Raw genomic sequence first — 24,329 nt, forward strand, 5'->3', positions numbered from 1 at the left:
TTGCCCCTTATTCCCGACGATTAGATTTCTGCTCCCAACACCCTAGTGTCCCTCCCCGCGGGGGGCCGGGGCCCCAGGTGGCCCTCTTGCGCTCGGGCCCGCCCCACCCCCGCTCCCGCGCGGGAGGCCAGTTGCGAGTACCGCTTTAAAAATCCCAGCCTGGGCAAAACTTTGATGATAAATCAAGCTGCGGATCCCTCCGCCGCCGCCGGCTCAGGGCGGGGAGCGAGGGGGAGGGCGGGTGCGCGGCGGCACGGAGTGGCCTTCCGCGCAAGCGAAGAGTCCCGCAGTCGGAGGCGGCGGGCTGGGCGTGCGCTCGCTGCCTGCAGCCGGGGCCGGGCCGGGGCCAGCGGGAGAGGGCGGCGGCGGCGCCGGGCAGGACACGGCGGGAGCGGGTTCTGCAGGCTGCGGAGCCCCGATGTGAGGCGGCGGCGCCCCCCCGGCCGGAGCGCGTAGCATGGGGGCCCCGCTGGCCGCGGCGCTCGGCGCCCTCCACTATCTGGCACTTTTCCTGCAACTCGGCGGCGCCACGCGGCCCGCGGGCCATGCGCCCTGGGACAACCACGTCTCCGGACACGGTGAGTTCGCGTGCCGCCCCCACGGACTTCCCCACCGAACCCCACCCCGGCCGCAGACGCTCCAACTTGGCGGTTACCGGGCTCGAACCTGCGACCACAGAGGCCGCGGGCCCGGAGTTCCCAGGCGCCCCCTGCTGGGGCTAGGGACCCACCCTGGTCCCTATCCTGGCCAGCGCTGCGAGGAGGGATCCCGAGCGCATCCCCGCTCTCGCCCCAGCTCTTGGAGAACCCCCTCCACGCGCGCGCACACTCACGCGGATACACACACCTCCGCGACCATACAGATGTCTCCAGCCGCGGACACACTCAGCCACGCTCACTGCATCCCACACTCACAACTCCGCACACCCCCTCCGAGCCTCTCCTCGCTGGTAAATACACTTGTGCCCACTATGCACACGCATCAGACACTGGCTGGTGGCTCACCCTGCCAGCTGGCACCCAGGCACACACGCTTCGTTTTGCCACAACTCTTGCCTGTCTGCAGACACGGATACACATGCACGCACACACTTGTGCATACACTTTGCCCACCCACTCCTCTCTGCCCAGATGCCTTTCTCCTTTGTGGGTTTAACGCTGAAGCTCTTCATCTGGATCCATCCTTCCCACCGCGGGGAATGGTCCGGAGGAATGCCAGATGCTGTTGCTTGAGACCTGCTAGCCTGGGTGGCAGCCTCCTTTGCCATGTGGGTGGCATTCCCAAGAACGAGGGCGATGTGGGGATGAAGGAGTAGGGGTGGAGAGCTGGGGTACACTGGAGTAGTTGAGGTCACTCCTTCCAGCCAGAGGCAGGGAGTAAAGAGGAATAGAGTGCTTTCTTGGTCCTGGGGGGGTGGGCAGGAAACCCCTGCATCCTTCCTCAAGGCACCGCATCTCACCCTTGCCCCCAGAGGACTGAAATGTTGAACCTCGACTCCAGCACTGTGGGATTACAGAGCGAGCAAGTATTCCCAGTCCTGCCCGCCCAAGTGTCTGAAGCTCCTTCCCTCCCCACAGGAGCCCAAGTTGGCAGCAGAGTTGGGCGATGTGAGACGGGCAGCTGTGGAGGCTCCCTGCCTCTGAGCCCCGCTGTGTTATGGGGCCGAGATGAATGAAAGCCAAGAGGACCCTGCTCCCTTCCCTGAGCAGAGGCTACAGCACCCATGCTGTGCTCCGTGTGCCCAGGCTGGAGGAGGTCTGAACAAAGGGCTGAGGACCGGATGATTTATTCTAGTGGGAACGAGTCCGAGTTGTGGGTGCAGGGGCCTAGATACCCAGGGAAGGCCTTTCACAGGTGTGCTACATGAATGGGGTTGCTTGGGGGTGGGGGGATTTTCAAAGCCATGCTCAGGATCCCTGCTTCTAGGGAAGCCCGGGATCCCTGTACCTACACCTCACTGTATTTGACAGTAACCTCTCTCAGCGCATCATTTACCTACCTTTGTGTCTGTCAAGATTTCTGCTGACCTGGCTGGACAGGCAGTAAATAGGGAAAGGACTACTTTGATGCTCTACTTACAGATGGGAAACCAAGGCTCAGAGAGGTGATGGGAGTTGCCCAAGGTCACACAGGGAGAGAGGGACTGAACCAAGGCTGGCTCCAGGGTCTGTCAGGCGAAGCAGCACTTTGTCCAGGGCATTCATCTCCCTGTCACTTCCTTCTCATTCAGGGGGAACTGGGAATTCCTCCTTCTTCTCCCCTCTCCGCCTGCTTGCCCAGCTCAGTTCCTGGGCACCATCAAAACTTACACTGGGAGGCTTCTCTGAGAAGGGCTTCCCTTTCTGAGTTTGAGGTCCCTTGAGGCGTGAACATGGAACTCTGCGGCTTACAGTCATCCTACCTTTGGGGTCCCAGACCCCCAGGATTTGGGTCATTCTTGAGCAAGCAGGCTCTTTGTGTAACGGTCTCCTCCTGCCCCCTGGTGCCAGCTATGCTGAGGGTCACAGCCCCTCTGGAGCCTTCCCATTTCCACTCTGGACCAATCCCTAAAGGCCCGAGGGAGATGCTGGATGCAAAGGGAACGCGACCTGCTGCTGGGAATCCGACCCCCTCCTGACTGTGTCTCTGGGTAAATCAGTTACCCATTGGGACCTCCTGCTCCGTCCCTCAAGAAATGGCCTGGCTGCTTTGCAGGGGCCAGGCTGCCTTCTCGACATTGCCTGGTTCAAAGTCACCAAGTAGTGACTGCTGAGGAGCCCCACGGCTGCCCCTCTGCCAGGCCCAGCACCCCGTCACCACAGGAAGGGTCTGGAGCCACTCACTTAATCACAAAAAGAAACAGTTATTAATGATAGTGAGACGCGGCGAATAAGTGGGTCATGTCTAATAAGCCATTTGTGTTCAGGAGGAGAATACCAATTTGATAAAAGCTGTGTGTGCTGAAAAAGCCCGAAATTGCTGTTTAGCAGATTGGAGCCTGATCGTTTCATTATTCCTGGGCTCCACGTGTCCTCAGCTGATTCAGGGAATGTGGCCAGGTCAGGATGGTGTCTCTGGGTTTGGGCTAAAGAGTTGGGGGTAAAGCAGGGATTCCTGGGGACAAGCCCCTGAGCCCCAACTGCTTAGCTTGGAGACAACTCGTGGCTCCAGCTCCATCTGAGCCCTGCCCGGTCACCAGCTCTTGCTTTGCACCTGTCCATTCCCAGGGTTGTGACAGGGAGTGCCTGTGACCAGGTCAGCAAGGATATCTGTTTACTCCTCAGCTTCCTCCCACATCCATTCAACCTCCTCCAAAGAAAGCTTTGCAAAGGTTCACAGAATGGGTGGTGCCTGGCGCTGAGAAGGAACCTCGAACCCCAGCACTCGGAGGCTGTGTGGGGAGACCCATGCTTCCTACGTGGTAACAGCAGCTGCTTTGCCCTGCCTCGTAAGAAAGGGCCAGCTCCTTGCCATGCCCCCAGCAGGGGTGGGAGGGAAGTAACCACAGTGTATGGAATGCTGACTATGTGTCCTAGGTGCCTCTGTGAACCCATGCAGGCTGTTGTCAGTTGTGTGAGACTGGCATCAGATACTCAAGGAAACTGAGTTCAGAGAGAGCCAACGACTTACCCAAGGTCACGGAGCCTGGGCAGAGCCTGGAGGGCCAGACTCAGAATGATGGCGTACAGGTGGCTTTGGACCTGTCATCTTGAGACCTGCCTTTGGGCAGACTCGGCCCAGTCCTGCAATGAACTTCTTTCTTTGCATGGCCCTAACTCCAATATGGGTCCCCTAGTTTCCCAGGGAACTGGTAAAGCAGTACATTTCTCCGGGAGGGCTCAGAAGCTTGAGGAGGCGGCAGATCTTGCTGGAGTCCACATCTGAGCTTCCTCTGTTTTTTTTTTCTGGGTAGGAGCAAGAAGGCAGGAGCTTTGTGAAGACATTTACAGGCCGTAGTCTGAGCACACCAGGGTATTTGTGATGATGTGTATGCCCCCAGACTACTGACCTGTCCTTCCTTCCCTCCCTCCTCCCTCTCTTCCTTCCTCCCTTCTTTCTTTCCATTGTATATTTTGTGGGGTGTGCATGTGGAGGTCAGAGGAAACACGCAGAAGTTGGTTCTCCCTCCACCATCTGAGAGTCCTGGGGTTTGAACTCAGGTACCAGTCTGATTTGGTGGCAAGCCCCTTTACCTGCCGAGCCATCTCATGCTCCCATTTTTTATTTTTATTTTTTTATTATGCTGGGGATTAAGCCCAGGGCCTTGTACCAGCTTGGCATGAGCTCTCCCACTGACCCACACCTCAGTCCTCGACACCCCCATCTGCATTTAATGAGCTCCTAGGTGATTCTTGGCATCTGGAGGTAGGAAGTCCTGCCACAAACGTCACCCACACCTGCTGGGGGATATAGAGTGGGGATCACCAGGTGCCCTGGTTTTCTAAGGAGGCGTGAAATCCACAGCAAAATCTCAGAAGCCCCTTGCAGCAGGTGCCCCCAACCCAGCCCAGTACCGACAATTATTACTGTCCCTGCCCAGCGCAGCGAAGCCCCCAGCTTGGCCTGGCCCTTAGGTCGGTGAATGATTGCTGGCCAGAGTGCTCTGCACTGCCGGGAAGAAGCAGTGGGGGGCCCTGGAGGAGGGGCTCCGGACCATTTGACATGCAGCTTGTGCTCTGACAAACTGTCCGTGGCCTCTCCGGGTTCCTTCCCTAACTGCTGGTGTCTCGCCATCCATAAGCCGGCTGGCTTGGTGGCTGGACGACTGAAGAAAACCGTCTTGTCTCCTGAAGGTTATGGTGTTAAAAATGTGTGTTCTCCTTTGTCTCCCGCGCTGGTGATTATACCATCAATTACTCTCATAAATACTCAGCCTGGGCTGAGGGCCTCCCGGCCTCCTGTGGGAAATTGGCCCTCAGAAATGGTTTTCCTCAAGACCTTCACACCGGTTGCTTTGGACACCTTGCCCATCGGCAGACTCCTGGGGCCTTTTTGCCAACCGGGAGCTACGGGAGCTACAGGTGGCCTCTTGGACTCTGCTCCTTGCTACAAGGACAGCAAGGGTGATGGGATGTTTCCTTGTAGCCTGCAGGGCTACATAGCGAGACAACCTGAAAAAAAAAAAAAGCAACCAAAATATCTTTTTTTAAAAAAATGGAAGGAAGGAGACAGGGAGGGAAAGCCAGATGATCTGACTCAAGCCCATTTCCAGGTGCTCAGCCATTTTCTGAGGCTTTAGGGTCGAACTGACAGTTAGCAGAATTATGGGAAGGACATCTCAAATCAGCTCAGGGAGGTGTGGGGAATGATGGGTGGTCCGAGGTTCAAATTCTCACACTTGCTCCATGCACATTAATACATTTAAAAAACACTGAAATAACTTAAATATCACAAGGGATCCATGCTTGCAGTAAAAACCTTACAAAACTGGAGTCTCCTCAAGGCTACTGGCCACAGCAAGGACAGGGTGGGGTGGGTAATTGATTTCACTTTGCAGTGGATATCCTGGGCCCAGCCCCTGGGTGCCAAGGGAATGTGTTTGCCAGGTGGGTGTCGATGGGGTGCAAATGAGCTTCCTCCCTGATCTGGTGGCACATCAGAAAAATGGCCAGCTAAACCAGAGAAGCTATTCACCCAGTGACCATCTGTGATAGAGGATCAGTACCCACTCACTGGCTCCCTGTGGTGCCCAGTATTCTGGAGAAGGGAGGTGGGAGGCCGAGCCTGCAGCTTTTCCTCAAGGAAAAGCTTTCCCACAGCTAAGTAACCCCCCTCATCCTCCTGGAAGCAATCAGTGGGATCTCTGGGGCCTCAGCTCAGTTCCACTTCACCCCTAACTCCAGTTTCAATCCCTCCCAAAGCCTCCCCAGGACCTCAGCAAAACAGGGCCTTCCCTGAGAAATGGTCTTAGGCAGAGCCCAGACAAACCTCTTACATTTTAATAGTTATGCATTTATTTTAATGTGGGCTGGAAAATATAGCCAGCACATCAAAACTGTGATTTCATAGATATGATTGCTTAGGATGAGACTAACAGGGTATTAAAAATAGTGGGTTTGTTTATAGGAAACCATTAAGAACATCATAGTACAGGTGGTACCCAGGCCTGGCAGTGGGCATCCAGAATAGGAATGGGCAGCTTTGGGGGCATGCCAGGGCTATACCTTGGTGGGGATGCTGCCAAGTGTTAGGAGCTGGGCATTCATTTACTTGACAGATATCAATTGGGCACCTGCCTTATGCCAGGCCCTTCAGCTCCTGGAGACTATAAGTGAAGTGGGTAGGTAAGGTTCTTGCCACGGGGAGTTCTTGGGTCTGTGGGAGAGACAGACAATGGTACCCATAAAGAACATTTAAGTATAATTTGTGAGACTGTTTGAGGAGCATGGAATCAGGGTGTGACATTCAGTTCAGAGAAAAGCACTCACCTCTGGGCGATGATGGTGCCTAGAGTGAGCTCCCCATCACAGAAGGTGTACAAGCATAACCCAGCCCTGTCTTAGCTGGAGATGTCATGGAGGGGGGTTCCACTTTATCTCCCAAAGGGTCCAAACCCGAGTCAGCGGAGGGCGAACAAGCCAGAACACAGCAGGTGTTCAAAAAGATCTGACACATTGCAATGTAGCCACAGGGTGGGAGGGGAGACAGAGAGCTCCCAGTCGGGAGAGTCCTTGTCCCCACCTAGGGGCCACCGTAGTGGTGTTTCTTCCCAGCCATCTAGGGAACACACTAAGTGGGTCAGTGGGGTGCGAACACCATCTCAGTGAAAATGCTGGAGTGGGAGGGGGCAGGCAGATACCAGCGGCTTTGCCCAGCTCCCCTTGCCTCTGCCTTGCTAGGTGGTTTGTCTGCCTCTCTCCTGGCCTCAGTTTCCCCACCTGAACAATGCTGGGTTTGCTTCTAAATGGTAGGCTTCTAGAGTCCCTCTGGAGCCATGCAGCAGATGTGGGTGGAGTTGGGGGCTGAGGTCCCTCACAGCCTGTAGTACGTGGCTTCGAGGTCTTGGAGTCTGAGGCTCGAGCATCCAATCTTCTCTCCGCACACTTCTCCGCCCTCCTCTCACCGTGTGGTCGTCACCACAAAATCAAGGGCACCCCATATCTCAGCCCAGGATGCTGAAAGGAGATCAGACACCACTTACCTGGAGACACACAGATGTGGCAGGACACAGCCAGGCCCAGCCTGGATGAGGAACACACAGCCGAGCGCCTGCATTTTCCGCTGCTGCCTGCCTGCCAGCAGAGTGTGTAGGCAGCCCTGGTCCTGAACCTGACAGTGCCCTGGCTCACTGCCCTGGCTTGTGAGGCTGTCATGGGGGAGGGACCGCCAGGATAGGGAGGGTGCTGCTGCGTTCTGCCTGAAGGAACCCACAAGGCACTCTGCGGTCTCAGCCAGGCATTGTCAGGGAGAACGCTGGGGCCTGTGAATGTGGGTACTGTTTGTGTGTCTCCACCTGGGCGGCCCAGCACAGGGATGGCGATTCTGCTCAAATGTGTGCCTGAAATGTATTTGGGTGGCTATAATTGGAGAGTGGGCAGACTAGGAGGGAGTGCGGAGGGGCCAGGCGGGGACCCTCTTTTCTGTGGCCTTCGCTTCAGAGTCAGACTCCACTGCCCTCCATGGTACCCTTGGGAGGTCAGCTCAGCAGCTGAAAGGGGCCTTGGGGAACTACCGGCTTGGGGTCAGCAGTGCCACTGGCCAGGTGCTGTGTCTGCCACCTGCCTGGGTCCTTCTCCCTGGACTCACTTTCCCCTGGTATTCTCAGTCGCTTTTCCTGGGTCTCTGTCTCTTCCCTCTCCCTGCCGCTCAGCCCCTTTGTCCTTTTCTCTGTCTATTTCCATCTTCTCTCATGTCTCTGTCCCCCCACCTCTCTCTTCTCTGTACATGCATGTGCACACACATAGACACACACATGCGCCTCATCAAATGACAGCCAGAACCACACACATACATTTCCTATTTCAGAAGCACCCACGCAGAATGGAGTAAATGTCGGCCAAGTCGGGGCTGAGTGGATGAATGACTGATATACATAGTGACAGAAGGCGGAGGCTTGGAGCGCCTCGGCTTGCCCAGACCAGTGGCTTCCACTTTTCTCAGTGACCACAATCCTCTGAGTCGGATAGGACCACCCACTACTGCCTCTGAAACACGAACCTGCTTTGCTTAGGCTTCCAAAGGGCTGTGGGAGACCCCAAATTCCATCCCCGGCTCATCACTCTAGTAAGGGAATTTAGAGATGTGTGGACCTGTCTGGAAAAGCCAGCAGTGGCCAGGGCCTGCAGAGCATGTGAGGACCGAGGCTCTGGTCCCTGGAGTGAGCTGTATTTTTCTCTTTGTGTCTTTGGGGATCTAACCCAGGGCCTCACACATGTGTGTATGTATGGTTGTAGGGTTGTATGCATATGTGGTTGTATACATGTGTGTGCATGTATGAGGGGGCCAGAGAACCACCGTAGATGTTCCTTCTCAGACGCATCCCACCTTGGCTTTGAGATAGGGTCTCTCCTTGACCTGAGACTTACTGATTAGGACTGGATGGCCAGCAAGCCCCAAGGATCCGCCTCGCTCTGCTTCCCCGGCACTGCAATTATAAACACACGCCACCACGCCTAACCCTATGACACCGGGGACCAAACTCAAGTCCTTGGACTTGCAGGGCGTGCACTGAGCCACCTCTCCACACGGCCCCTGGGTCAGGCTGGTGCAGTGCGGGGAAACAGGAGCCCAGGCTGGTGGGGGAGGCTGGAGGAGACGCCACCTGCCAGGAAAGCATTGACTATAGTTCGAGCCTCACCTGAGTGTGGGCTTGTGGGATGCTGGCATTGGCTCAGCATCTGGGGAGGGTGGCCATGTCGGAGGTGGGAACTGGTGTGTATGCGGGCCTGCCTATGTGCATGGAGTGTGTGTCCTCTCCCAGTTCGTGCCTGTGCCAGGCTCCTCAACCCTTGCAGACCTGTCCCTGTGCCCTTCCCTACCCGGCTCACGCCCATCCTTCTCCCCTGGCTCTCCTCTAGGTCCCCTGTGCACCCAGCCACAGGTACCTCTGACATCACTCTACACGCTTAGCCTGTAGATGAAGAAACTGAGTCTCTCAGGGGCACGGTGGGCCTGGGCCCCCCAGCCTGGCTTCCTCAGCATACTCTTGGCCTCCAGGAGTCTCTGGGGGGCCCTGTGCTCAGACCTTCAGGCTTGCTTCCTGGCTAGGGTAAGAAGGCGGAAAGCATGCAGCCGGGTGTCTGTTTTGCTTTGTGAGGCTTTAAAAAAATCATTTCCGGCCTTGGAGACAGCAGCAATTACTGCCTGCTCGCTGGGGAGCTCTTTGCCGCCTGTCATCGGCCCCGGGAAAGGGTCCCTAATGGAGGCCCTGCGGCCAGAGCTCTCAGTAGTGGAAACAGCACTCAAAACAAAGCCACACTAATGGTCTCTGGGCATGCAGGCCCAGAGAGGGAGGGGCAGGCTGATACCCAAGGAAGCCCGGGGCAGGGCTGAAATCACCCATTGGTCCCTGTATGAGCCCAGACTCCCTGCAAGCAGGGGTCCCTGAAGTCCTGCATGTCCTTCTTCCGGCTCTTCTCTGTTTTCTGGTGCTGTGCCTCTGGCCCAGGCAGAGGTTAGTTCCTGGGGTGGGGCAGAACCTCTTTTGCTCAAAATTCTTGGTTCTAGATTTGATCTTGGTTTAAAGAGGCCGGGCTAGACCAGTCCTCTCTGAAGGAAAAGAAGATTAGAGCGGTGGAGAGGGAGGAGCCACAGCAAGCCCACCCTGTGAGGGGGGTGTGAACAGCAGTGGATCCATGACCAGTGAGTCAGTATTCCTCCGAGCTAGTGTGGGCCTCACACGCCCATTTTGCAGATGGAGAAACAGAGGCACGGAGATTAGCCTAGGATCTGACTATGGTGAGAAAATGCGGTGGAAGTTCCAATCCTGGTCTTCAAAGCCTGAGTTGGATGCCACCCTGGGATTCCCAAGTGCAGCTGGGCAGGGTGAGCAGGGGCTGTGACCAGGCAAACACGAGGCTCTCAGTAAGGACCCAGGGTGGCCCCACACCACAGCGGCCCTTCCTCCATTCCTACCAGTGGAGCTGCCCAAGAGCCTCGCTCAAGAGCACCTCAGCCAGTCACCTTTGCCTACCTCATCCCTGCCTCGTCCCGCTTCTGCCCCTGACTCTCCCGGTGTCCTCCTGGTTTCCCTGCAGCTCTTTTTTCTTCTCTTGGCTGCATCTGGGCAGTGGTTCTCAACATGTGGGTCACGACCCCCACTGGGGTTGCATATCAGATATTTACATCACAGTTCATAACAGTGGGTAAATTAGAGTTATGAAGTAGCAATGAAAATAATTTTCTGGTTGGGGTCACCACAGCATGAGGAACTGTATTCAAGGGTCGCAGTATTAGGAAGGTTGCGAACCACTGATCTAGGGTGCTCTTCCCTATGACCTAGGGCAGCCTCCATCCTTGATCCCTAGTTTTGCTCCTCTCTGCCTGTTTGGTAGCAGGTAGGACAATACCATGGGGGCTCAAATCTTAGGCCTTGTTCCCACCACTGAGCCCCCGCTAGCCATCCATTCGGGCACTGGCTCCACAGGATGGCCAGGCTGGGAAGAGAAACAAGGACTGTAGCCAGCAGGACTCTGGCCTGCTTGGCTCCCGCCTGCAGGCCCTGGCATTCCTCCCTGGGCCTCCCACACCTGCCTGCCTCTCCCTCCCTGTGGGAGGAGGCGGCAGGAATTCCACTGGGGAAGCCTGATCAACTCCCACAATCCTGAAAGCGCCAGAATAGTTTTGCTCTCCTTAAATCTCCCCAGATTTGTAATTCCACTCCCGTCTCCCTCGATGCGTGCTGGTGGCCTTGGGAAGCGCCCTGCCCCAGCTGCTGGGTGTCAGCACTGCCTGCTCTGTGGGGACATGCATAGTGTCTTAGTGGCCTGGCAGAAAACACAAGCAGGCCCCTTCCCTCCCTATGCCTCAGTTTCCCCATGTGTAAGGAGAGGAGTGTGAGAAGGGTGCTTTTCTGGTTGTAGTGAGAATTCTTAGTGTATTAAAGAAACACTCGTAAACTAGGTATGGTGGCACACGCCTTTAGTCCCAGCACTTGGGAAGCAGAGGCAGATGAATCTTTGTGAGTTCAAGCCCAGCCTAGTCTACAGAGAAAGTTCCAGACCAACTAGGGCTACAAAGTGAGACCCTGTTTCAAGCAAGCAAACAAGAAACCCTTGTAGGGCTGGAGAGATGGCTCAGCAGTTAAGAGCACTGACTGCTCTTCCAGAGGACCCGGTTTCAATTCCCAGCACCCACATGGCAGCTCACAACTGTCTGTAACTCCAGTTCCAGGGGACCTGATGCCCAGGACAAAACACCAGTGCACATAAAAAAACGAACAAATGAACGAACAAAAGAAACACTTGTAGCTGGGGACATAGCCCAGTTGGTAGATTGCTCACCTAGCGTATGCGGAGCCCCAGGTTTTACTCCCAGCACCACATAACCAAGCATGGTGGCCCACATCTGTATTCTCAGTACTTGGGAGACAGAGGCAGGAGGATCAAAAGTTCAAGGTCATCATCTTTGGCCTCATAGTAAGTTGGAGGTCAGCCTGGGACTCGTGAATCCCTCTCTTGGGAAGGAGGGAGGAAGGAAAAGAGAACGGACGGACAGACCTGTGAAAATGAGGGCCAATGAGATGGCTCAGTGGGTAAAGGTGCCAGGCCTGACCACCTGAGCTCAATCCGCAAGACCCGAGCGGTGGAAGGAAGGAGCCAACTCCCAAAAGTGGTCTTCTGATCACACATGTGCTATGGCACACGCCTCATCCCAATTCTCCTACAAATCCAAAATAAAATAAATAAACATGCAAAAAAGCACACAAACAAAAAGAACAAAATGTAATGAAACAGGATATGAAACACGGGCCACTCCCCACAAAGCCGCTGTGCTCAGTGGAAGAAGCCAGTCAGGGACGACCACGTCTTAGCACGTGGGAATGTCTAGCACAGGCCAATCCACATGTGCAGCTGCCAGGGCTGCAGGGAAGGCAGGGGTGGGGTGGGGTGGGGTGAGGTGGGGTGAGGTGGGGTGGGGTGGGGTGGGGTGGTTGTTACAGGTTCAGGGCTTCCTTGGCGTGGTGAGACTGTGGGGGCAGACAGCTGTGAGGGTTGTGCAGGATTGCGGGCCTCTCTTCTGTCTTCACTTTAGGGATGGTGAGTTTTAAGTAAATTTCACTTGAGTTGAAAATGACTAGGGCTGCTTTGCATGAGGCGCAAGGCTTTGATCCCAGCACTGGGGAAGGAGGAGGAAAGCGCTCTCCCGGGTGGAAGCAGACCACCCTATTAGATAGTGACAGTGTTCTATCTCACAGCAACTTTTTGGGGCAGCTCCTGCCATCGCTCCCATTTTATAGATGGAGATACAGAAAAACTGAGGCACAGCATCACTGGGCGCCTGGCACGCAGTTAAGTATTCAAATCTGTTCTCTTTGTATTTGTATTGGTTGTAGCAACCTACACACACACACACACACACACACACACCCCAGGGTGGGCAGACACCCCCACCCTGAACACACTCATATCTAAACCCCATCAATGAGTGATTCTATCAGAGAGCAGTGGGTGTTGGGAACTCACCACGCCCCACACACCAGCAGCTTCTTTGTCTTTATTAATCCATTGCCTCCTCAAACTAAGCCTTCAGCCAGTGAAGTGCGTAGGAACCAGACCTCAGACTGTAGCTCACACTTGACCTGGGAGTCCGGGCTCCCCACCCTGACCCCTCACGCTCCCTCCAGGTCCTCTTCCCACTGGGGCCAGTATAGCCACAGTTGTGAGAACAGGGCTAAGGAGCGCCGGGCTGCTGAGACGAGCTTGGCCGTGGGTCAGATGGGATGAGAGCCAGCCACTGGGGTATTTCTTGTTCCTGTGCAGGAGGGAAGCCGGCTCCAGCAGGGAGGGAACCACCTTGAGGTTCTCCATTTCATTCCAGATTCATGAATTCCGTGTTCTGCTCCCTCCTGTCTGTGTCTGTTACACTCACGCACCCCGTTCTTCTGTCTCTGGAGAGAAGCCAGCTCCTTGAGCAGTTGTTTCCCTGCTTGGAGAAGAACAGACCAAAGGGTGTCCTACCTTGGCTTTTGACTCATTTGTTCCAAGCACCCCAAGTATCCTAAAGTGGAGGGGACAGAGTGTCGGGGCTGTTCTGACGGCAGAGAGAGGCTCAGGTCTGCAGCACAGCCCCGGCCTGGCCTCTGACGGCCAAGTGTGACTTGTGATACTAGACCAGTGAAATGGAGGCACCCACACTTCAGTGGGTGAGAAAGAATGTCTGTGTGTGGTGCCGCTCCGGATTCAGCCAAGAACCTCCTCTTGGCTCCTCTTCCCTCCACCCGCCTCCCTGTTAGTGGAGCAAACAGGAGGTAGAGGCAGGAGCCGGCAGCAGCCTTGCTGGCTGGGATTTACTGATACCGGCTGCTTCTCAGTGTTGATTTTTACAGTTTCCCTCTATTGATGGCAAGCAATGCTGATTTTCCATTTATGGCAGTAATAAAAGTCTCCTTTTAAGCTGAATTTATTTAAGTAAAATGGGAAAGATGCTTTGAAAATAAATATTAAGTAAATAATAGCGCCGGTGGTACAGGCGCCCTGTGGAGAAGTGGAGGCCGCCCTCAAAAGCTGGGTGTAGGAACCTGCCTGTAGCAGGCCCTGGGCTGCTCTGAGTCCCCCTCACCTGCAGCCTCATCGGCTTGACATCCCAGCTTGTCCCCTCTGCTAAGAGCCTCCTCTGACTGTCCACGCTGATGCAGGCTACCTTTCCCCAGGATCCTCCAGACTCGGTGCCTCTTTCCAGAGTTCCCACATACAGTATGACAAGCCCGGAGGGGTGGGGGGGTGCTCGACTTCACGGCCAGTGCAAATCACGCATGCCGGGAACAACTGTGCACAGCACCCACACTCAGTCTTAGCCTTTGTTCATACAGTGGTCCCTGGTGCATACGTGTGTGCGTGCGTGCGTGCGTGCGTGCGCGCGTGCGTGCATGTGTGTGTGTGTGTGTGTGTGTGTGTGTGTGTGTGTGCTCTTCTGTCGGCTCCTTGAAGGCCAGAGCCTTTCTCGTGGGGGAGGGGGTTAGAGTTGGTGTTTCTCATTCCTCCTGCATGATGACTGCCAGCTCAGGCAGCCATCTTCCCATTAGGACACGCAGCACATTCCTTCAGCGCTACGACATCTGCCTCTCACAAGGAGCACACAGCAAAGTTGCTCTGGCCTGTCCATTCCTTCTGAGTCAGTCCCCCCATTTTATGCTCCTTCCTTCCTCTTGGTGCAGGCAATCTATCAGGTTGAGAGCGCCCCAGGAGAACCTCCTGAGACCAGCTCAAAGGCACTGCACTGTTTCCAGGGAGGAGGGGCTGGGGCTGGGGCTGTCTCTGTGGCCCCTCTACACCTGCCTTTCCCTTTCAGGGAAGTTTACCTTTCCCTAAGCAGTGTGAAAGGATTAGCAAACTGATCAGACCAAAAGAGCACCTATTTCCCACCCCCTCCACCCCTCCACTCCTCCACCCCCTCCACCCCCCACTTCCCCCACCCCCCATTTCCCACCCCCACGCCCGGGTTGGGGAGTAAGGGATACTGCTCTGGGCTAGGCATGGAGCAGGCTTCCTAGAATGGCCCCGAAAAAGTGTCACGCTTCCTATGCTGAGAAAAGAGGGCCCAGATAAAATGTCACTTCTAGTGAAGGAATGTCCCAGCCAGCTCTGCAGCTGTGAGCTGACCTTGTGCCTTCCTGCTCTGTGACCTCAGGCTCAGCTGCTCCCTCTCTGACCTCTCGGCTCCATGGTGAAACAGGCTGACGATGGTCCACGTCACCAGGTCTGAAGGAAGTCGGGTTTTCAGTACAAGAGCTGGGGTGTAAAATGGGTTTCCTGCCTTCTACGCTGCAGCATAGGCTAGCCCTGTTGGCCCTGGGCCCTAGAGCCTTGCTCAGAGTGGATTCATGCCAGGCTGCTGCTGCAGCTGTGGCCAGTGTACTCCCAAGCACAGTGGAGTTCACCGAGCGCCTCCTGTGTCCCCGGCACCATCCTGGTGGCTGGGACGAAGCAAACAGCCTGGAATCTCTGCTTTTAGGAGCTTGTGCATCAGTTGGAGACAAGCCGGAAGCCAGCAAGCTAGTGAAGAGGTGGGGAAGCTATAAGCCCTTGCCAGGAGACCTCACTGGGAGGTGGCGGGGACTGAGAGCCCAGGGAATAGGAAGTGCAGTTCCAGTGTGGGGGCATGGTCCGGATGCCCAGATACGAGCTGTGAAATGTTCACTGAGGGGCAGCTGCTATGATTTAGGGAAGCCACCAGGGGCTTTTTAAAATGTAGTAAAATACTCAGAGCACACATTTGTCACATTGACTGTTTTTAAGTGTGTAACCGGACAGTCAAAGTGTGTTCAGTCTGCTGTTGTCAGAACTATCCAGAAATTTTCCCGGGGCAGACAGAGCCTCGGCCATGACAATAGCCCTTTCCCACTGAGCATAGCCCACTGTGAATGCAGCTGCTCTGGGGCTTGTAAGGGGGACCCTGTAACTGTTTATGGAGAATCAACTACATACACACACACCACACATACCCACACACAGCACACACTCACACACACACACACACACACACACACACACACACACCCTACACTCACATGCACATATACATACACCAAATACATATACACCACAGACCACTCACACTACAGACCACACACACCACACCGCCCCCACACACTCACACATTTATGTGCCACATACATATACATACCCCACAGACCACACACACACCACACTCCCCCACACTCACACATACCACATACACACATATATACCACAGACCACACACACACTATACACACACCCCACACCACACACACACATACATACATCACATACACACAAACATATACCACACACACATACACATACCACATACACACAAACATATACACCCACACACACACATATACCACACACACACAAACATACACACCCCACCCCCCCACACACACCCACACACACATACCACATACACACAAACATACACACCCCACACACCCACCCACCCCCACACACACATACCACACACACACAAACATACACACCACACACATATGTCCCCGACAGAGCTCAGTAGAGCAGACCCAGCACATCACCACCACCCCTACTGCTGTCCCCGCCCTGCCAGGTGACATCTCTTACTGAGCCACCTGCAACACTCTGCTCCAGATCTTCTGGGGACGGAGCAGATCCAGGCTCAGAACCATCGCTGGGCCTGGAAAAGGAAGGAGCAGGCACCAGCCATGCAAACGGAGCTAAAGGAAGTGTGCGTGTGCGTGTGCGTGTGCGTGTGTGTGTGTGTGTGGTGGTGAGTGTGTGTGTGTGTGGTGAGTGTGTGTGTGGTGGTGTGTGTGTGTGTGTGTGTGTGTGGTGGTGAGTGTGTGTGCATGTGTGGCGTGTTTATGTGTGATCTGGGCTCAGAGCAGCAGGAAGTCAGGCTGGGCTGCCCATTTGTGGGTGGATGAGCTCCCCAAGTGTGCAAGAGCCCAGGGGCTTCTGGAAGGCGGACCTTTGGGGCAAAGAGGCCAGAACTGGTGCATGAGGGGTCACAGGGCCCACCATGCATGGATGCAGCTGCTACGTGGCCCTGTGGCCTCATGAGGTGTTGAGGTTGCATCTCTAGAGAGTGAGAGGTGGGGTTACTGAGTGAGTACCTACTCCACACAAGCTGTCTTGTGCCATTTTCTCAGCAGCCCCTGAACCCTCCCCTTTTGCAGATAAAGAAACAGGCTTAGAGAGGCCAAGGGGCTGGCCCAGGTCTCACAGTGAGGGCCAAGCTGACGGGACTGAAGGCAGAGTCAGAGCTGTCCGGGTGGACCAGGCCCAGGCTGGAAGGGCCTGATACTGAAGGTCAGGACCTGCCTCAGCTCACTCTTACCTGCCAGGAGCCAAAGCCCGGCTCAGCCAGGCCTCGGCACCAGTCCCTGCAGCCGATGCCCGATAGGGCATGGGGTTAATGAGTGTATCGCTGCCCCAATTAACAGCAGAAAGGCAGCTGATGTCACGCTCAATCGAGCCCCTGTTCCTTCTACAGAATCCTAATTTGTGGACACTGGGTTTAATTGTCTTCCCTGAGTTTTCCTGAAAGTCAGCCAGGCAGGCGTAGGCCCTGGGGCTGGAGAACACCAATACCCTTCCTCCAAAATCTATAATTACTCTGGCTCTGGAGACGCGCTGAGTCTTCAGGAGGGACCTGAGCTGGAAGGAACCGGGGGGGGGGTTAATGAAGAGAGGGCTCATGTCTGAGATGCCCCCGGGAGGCAGGGGCTGGTGGGAAGGAGAAGTCTGCTGCCTTGGAAGGAGGCGTTCAGAGATGGTCTGGAGCAGGCTTCCATTCTAAGGCTTCTAAAACTGGGTTCAGTGTAACCAGTGACTCACTCTGTGATCTCGGGCAAGTTGCTTAACCTCTCTGATCCCCAGCTTCATCTGAAAAGTGGGGACAATTAGGATGATAGTTGCCCTGGAGGGGGAATGGGAGCAGCCATCTTGGGTACATGGGCTGGCCAGAGGTAGGTCAAGAGTGCAGTTCCACGTGGATGTGGGCAGCCACCTTATTTTCTCAGCTCCCTGCCTGTCTCTCCCAGGTGGGGCAGACGAGAGTGTTGGGGACAAGGTCTGTGTGGTGCTGGGCTCACGGCGGATGGCAGTACACCTGCAGTCATGTAGTACCCCCCCCCACCTGACTCTGCAGAGCCCAGGGGGACCCCCATTCTGCCTTTGCTCCCACCGCTGGGTGCTTTCCTAAGTTTCACCTGTGCCACCAGACTGCACCCAGGTCGCCTCCTCTTTGGAGCTCTCCCACATGGCCTCCTTCCTGAGGCCAGACACAGCCTTAGGACATGGGCCATATTCTTCTCCTTGGGGTGTCCCCGGGACTCACTGCATCTTGTAGAAAGACACACTGGTGCTCAGGATGGGGAGGAATTCTTAGTGAGAGCGGAACAGTTGGCAGAGGCAGGCTACGACGCCTGTCCAGGGTGCTCCGGGCTCCTGGCCAGCCATGCTCTCAGGATTACACACACACACACACACACACACTGGACCCATGCAGCTGTTTGGAGGGACAGGACTTGTGTTTAGGTGGCTGACTGTGGAAAGGGCCACTTGGATGTCCTGTCACATGCACAGCCTGTCCTCCCTCTTTGTCTTCCAATCACACTTCCCCCTTCACTGCGAGGCTAGATGAGGGGGTCCAGGGAGGCCTCACCACACCCCACCTTGGAGACCCTGATGAGTCTGAGGGGGACCAGAGCCCTTGTGGGGAGCAGGGCTGGCAGCGATGACCACAGCAATGGCCTTGCTAAAACCCCTGTCCACTCCACGCTCAGAATGGTCTGTGCACTGGAGTTGAGGCCACGGGACGCCACCTCAGAGAAGTCTTCCCGATTGCGTCAGACTGGTGAAACAGCACCCCACCTGCCCTCCAGGGCTGTAGACCAGCCAGCAGGGATCACTCCCACTTCTTTCTCTTTTGGGGACAGAGTCTCACGCATCCCAGGTTAGCTTTGAACTCACCACAAAGCCAAGAATGATCTTGAACTTCCAGTTTTCCTGTCTCCACTTCCTGAGTGCTGGGATTACAGTCGCATGCCCCTGTGCCCAGGCTATGCCACGTGAGGGATCAAACCCCGGGGCCTTGGGCATGGTCGGCCAGCATTGAAATGATTTAGTCTCACTCCCAGCCCTGGGCCACCCGTTCGTAGAAAGAGCTCTACACGCTAAAGGCAACGGATCTCAGAGTGGGACGGCACAGTCTTTAATCCCAGCACTCGGGAGGCAGAAGCAGGTGGATCCTTGTGAGTTCAAGGCCAGCCTGGGCTACAGAGTGAGTTCCAGGACAGCCAGGGCTACATAGTGAGACCTTCCGTTAAACACAACAAAACAAAAGCATCTCCCAACGCAATCAAATCCCCTAAGAAGTATGAGGTGGCGGGGAGTGGGAGCCTTGGGAGTCATGCTGGTCTGGGTTCAAATTATGACTACTGTAGTATGGAGAAGGAGTGCACTGGCGGGGGGCATCTTCCCCCTTTAAATCACAAGGACAGGCAAGGGAGCGCATTGCCTGCAAGACAAATGCTGGGACTGTGGCTGGCCCAAACTGAGACATGCTCAGAGCTCAGATTTCCACTACTTAGCACACATACCAAAAAAAAAGGATGTAAAATGTCTCATTAGTAACTAGCTTTATCACATATTGAAATAATATTTTTTGGTATTAGTTTAAGTAAAATATATTATTAAAATTAATTTTAGCTTTTTTTTTTTAAGACCTTTTTTCATGGGGAAACCAGAAAATGAAGTGTTCCTTGTGACTCATGATGTCACTCATGATGTTCCTTGTGACTCATGACGTCACTCACTCTTTCATGCATGTTTCTATTGAAAGCTGTTCTAGAAGCGGATACTTATCACTGAGGAATCCACGCGAAGAGGGTGACTGGGCAGGAGGGCAGCGCGGCAGGAGGAAAGCACGTGCCACGGAAAGAGCTCTTCGACGTATTTTACATTAACGAGACAGCACACCTTACCAACTAAAAAGATGCCCCCGACGTCTTCAAGGCGAGCGCAGTTTCTTACTTCTATCCTATTGTGAAATGGCCCGAGTACAGAGTGTCTCTAACCTACAATTTTTACAAGACTGGAAAGTATGCAGATTGCAGAGCCTAAGTGGCTTATTTTCTAGTTTATACATGCAAGCCCACAGGAAGCAGGGCTGGGAAGGACGAAGGGAGCAGAGTTTCCACTAGCCTGCCATCACAGCCACTCGCATCCTTCGCCCCGCACTGTCTTCTACAGTTTCAGGCTCCGCCGGTTACTAAGGGATGACAGCACAAAATATTGTTGCCACTGGCTAGCTACCAAAGTATCAAGAGTTCCAGACATTTTTTAATCTGCCTCCTATAAACGGGGACATGGTGATTCATAATCATCTTTTGGCTGTAGGCGAGAACAACAACACTTGACTTTTTCTCCTAGAATTGTTCGGCCCGATCTCAGAACGGAGTTCCAGATACATCTCCTGGGTGAAGAAGCCGGACCAGCAGGATTAGAGGACAACTTCAATGCTTAAATCTTCCGACTTCCACATGCTAATATAACATCGTTGTCTTATTAAGGGTGGATTATCCATCCTGATTAACGTTGTTACAAATGAATAAGAATCGAATACACAGCTGTTCCCACGTGGTACATATTAATAAAATTTCCCCCTTTTCCTTCATGACTTTAAAGTAGTCTTTTGCTGGTAAGGCAACTGTAAACACCCAAAAAAAAAAAAAAAAAAGGAAAATTTAAGCAAGCTTTAAAACATAATGACTTAGATACAGTGACCTTCTGTCCCACAGTCTCTTAAAATTTGAGACACATCTCTAGTTTCCAAATCTATTCACTCTTTAAAATCACCACTCTTGTTAGCACACCCCAAATAATGGTTCTGTTCCAGCCCTCAACCACAAAGACTGCCGATGTCGTAGCAAAAGTTATTCTAACTGTAAGTGTGAAGCATAAAGAGCACACATGTATCAGCTCTAAGTAAACCACATTAAAGATTACCCCAGTGAGGAAGGAGTGCTATATTCTAGCGAGTTTAACAACCACGGACTCGGGGCAGACTCTGAACCCCATCCACAGACACGGTTTCAGCACACAGCTAGCCGGTAAAGAAACATAGTGTGCATATTTACACTAGATCCTTGTATTCTTACTGATATTTGAGATGTGAACTTCAAGAGAAACTTTTCCTTTCAGGGAATAGATTATGGAAAAATATATTTGGAAAGATTAAAGTGACATTGAAGAGTGTGTAATCATCGCAGGAAGGGATAGGGTTTTACTTTTACTGAGTTCTAAGGGTGTGGTAAGGGAACATGTTCTCCAAGTTCACAAAGGCAGTCTTCCATCTCTAGAGGATACTTTTCTTCAGTCGTGATGTACATATTAGTTTCTGGTGTATATGATATGATTAATGGATAGGATTAGGAGTCTGACCTGAGGGGAGGAAGTGAAAGAAAAATACAGACCGGGATGTTTGAGGATCAGAACACGATTGTCTTGAGGAGCCCCATGTTTTATTCAAATGCCTTACGCAGCTGGGTGTTTCCCAGATGTGCCGCTGACCACCTTTCCCCAGAGAGAATAATCCCTATTCCCAGGCAATATGTTCTATGTGTTCCCCTACAGCATTCAGCATAACCACCTTTGGTTCAGCTGGACAAAGAAAACTTAAATGTACAGAAAGGCTGCTGACTACGGACTGATTCTAAAATGTCCATTTAAAATACTTTAGGCAGAGACTCTGGATGGACACCTTGAAGACCTCCAACGACATGGTGAAATGCAAAAGTAAACCATTTATTTTATGCTTCTAAAATTCACGTTTTTCCATTCTTCTTTTTTTTCCGGTATTAGATGGAAAATATTGACAAGTATGTACACTGCAAAGTCATCAATTAATATGGAAAAAAAACAGAGACACTCAATAAATCACTTATTTTAAAAAAAACTGTCAATTTACTCTGGAGTTATTCAAGTTCTGCTCAACAGATCAAGCTGAACCCAACAATATTTACTGCGATATCGTAACCTCCAATAGCTAACTTTTATGAGTCACCTTAATATCTGACATCTCATTTTATTACCTTTAACAAATAAGTATATCATTTTCTATTCAAATACAAGCCGGAGCAAAGTTGAAAAGCTTTTTGGGTGGTAATGCATGTCTGTGTCCTTGCCACCACTCTGTCCCTGGAATAACTGTTGAATTTTAATGGACACATAGGCAGGCAACTAGCTGTCTCTTAATATTTTTATCTGAAGTCACAGAATATTGCCTTTCAGTACTCCCTGAACATTAGCGTGCTCAGTTCCTTGCATGTGAGCCTATACTGTAATTCCATTTCTATGAAATCATTACAACAAAAACATCCAAGCATGTACAGGCTATAGAAGAAAAAGCTGCTATCATCAACCAGAGGCCGCTTTCCACCCAACCTATTAATATACAATCTCAGAACTGGTCCTGTTACCATGTCAGGGCAATTTCTTTCTTTTGTCTTTTGAGTAAGAAAGTATGGTTAAGGAGCTGAAGTCCAATCCCTTATTTTGAATAATGAGCTCTGACGCAAGACATTTCTGCTGTCATGCTGAGCTGAGATATTTTAAAGTGATTCTGAATTTATACTTCTGAAAGAGTGATGACCAAAAAGCGGGGAAGGTTTTCCCTTTCTTTTTCCTTTTTTTCTTTCTTTCTTTTTGGAGAGGGTTTCCCTGTGTAGCCGTGCTGTCCTGGAACTCACTCTGTAGACCAGGCTGAGATCCGCCTATCTCTCCTCAGGGGTGAGTGCTAGGATTACCACCTGGCACCAACCACCTCATTTCTTTTTTTTTTTTTAAACAGATTTTATCCTAGTAAGTATAAAAGAAGTGATTTTGAAGAGTCTGGAAACTATAATTGTGTACAGAGGGCATATTATTGAAGTATGTGAAACATGCATTTTGCTTGTCCCAACCTCACAATATCCTGGAATTTGTGTATTAGAAATGGTTATTATTCCATCCATTTCACTAGTGGTTATCATAGGCCTTTGGATACGGAAATTATCTAATGAATCTTAGTCTGGTACAAGGAAACTCTCATTTACACTTTACATTTTGTGTTCCTGTATGATAGGAGGGTGTGATGTTGAAATTATGTACCAGATAGTCCATGCCTTCCAGAAGGATAATGGCAGTCCTCTGCCCTTGGCAAGTTTGATGGACAGAACTGGGTCGAACAGAGGTCCAAGTAACACTTCTGGAGCTCTCCCTGTATATGATGTCTGCTGAAATCGGCTGGGTAGAGATCTATCCCTAGACCTCTTGCAAAGGAGATAAATAGTCAAGAGTCTGCTCTGTGAGGGTCAGGAAGAAGCTTGCGCAAGGCAGGTTTCGGCAAGGCGTAATCCAAAGTGAATTGCTGCTTACAGGATCATCCTGAAAGTCCATCTCAATCTCATATCGAATCGGCTGAGTAATTAAAGAAATACCTTAATGTCCTCCAAAGGAAGAGAGCTGGGGAGGGCAGGGAGTCACTGCCTTTGTCTACAACTATTTCTAAAGGGAACCCTGGACCAGCTTCTTTGTGCTGAAGAATTCTAGAAATGGTTTCTGAACCTGGAAGCATCGAAGAACACAAACGGGTGTTTGGTGTGTCTACATCCAGTTTCTATTTTCCTACGCTGCATCTGGGTGGGAAAGACTGCTCTCCTCCACTTGGTGCTTTCCTCAACGACTTTTCAAAGATTTCCCGAGCACCCTAAATTGTCTGGAAGACACAGTTGTAGAAGAGGTGTTGGGATTGTGTCAGGGGTGCAGACAGTCAGCCACCAATTTTTGTTTCAGGCCTGAGAGGCCAGAAGTCTGCAAGGAAGCTTTTTATATTACTCAGCAGTATAAAGGAATATATAAGGTCCATTTTGCTTTTTTGTATTTACTTAAAACTTAGGGATGTTTCATAGCTTAAGAAAGGTCAACAAACTATTAATAAAAACATCTTCAGGAAAACATTAATATTTTTGAGGAATTAGCACCAGATGTTGTATTTCTGAGACACACCACCAGTACTTTGAGCATTTCCTAGGAACTTTATGCAGTTGATAAGTTAAGACATTGTGATTACGATGAATTTCATCAAATTTTAAGTTTAAGCACAGTTCAAACTCCAAGGCCATAGCAATACATAATAAAGATAAATGATTTGATCATTTAGGTTATATAATGTGTTAAGTTACTGTAACCTCAGCCAGGCACAGTGGCACACACCTTTAATCCCAGCACTCAGGAGTCAGAGGCAGGCGGATCTCTGTGAGTTCGAGGCCAGCCTGGTCACCAGAGTGAGTTCCAGGACAGCCAGAGCTACACAGAGAAACCCTGTCTGGAAACAACTCCCCATACCCCACCCCAATATCTCCCTACTTGCTCCACATTATTTTCTCTCACAGAGAATTCTCTAAATCAGAAGCAAGGGAAAGGGAAGGACCAAGGAAGAGCTCAAATTCATCCTTAAAAGATGCTTATTTAAACCTTTACAGTGGTCATGCATGCCATAGTTTCATGACTTTGGAAGAAGAGTAAGACAGAAAAGTTTGCATTCTGACCCTCATCCACGCTGAGATGTGTGTTAATGATGTAACCCACGTCTGAAACAACCGATAAAATTACTGGTGCCCATGTCCCATGTATGTCGGCATAAACGAGAACGCCCACGGGTGGTTTTTGTCTTCTCCGGTTTACTCTCCT

General features: G+C 52.3%; 1 protein-coding gene across 1 annotated transcript in view; it reads left to right on the forward strand.

The window, feature by feature from the left end:
• The first annotated feature begins 256 nt into the window (after window positions 1–256).
• Vstm2l (V-set and transmembrane domain containing 2 like) overlaps window positions 257–24,329 on the forward strand; it is a 42,635-nt gene continuing 18,562 nt past the window's right edge. The window contains exon 1 of the mRNA XM_037205398.1: window positions 257–578. Within this exon, the coding sequence (XP_037061293.1) occupies window positions 458–578 (121 nt within the window). The 5' untranslated portion in view covers window positions 257–457. The remainder of the gene's footprint in view (window positions 579–24,329) is intronic.

This window comes from Peromyscus leucopus, chromosome 4 (genome assembly GCF_004664715.2).
Source record: "Peromyscus leucopus breed LL Stock chromosome 4, UCI_PerLeu_2.1, whole genome shotgun sequence".
Classification (NCBI taxonomy): Eukaryota; Metazoa; Chordata; class Mammalia; order Rodentia; family Cricetidae; genus Peromyscus; species Peromyscus leucopus.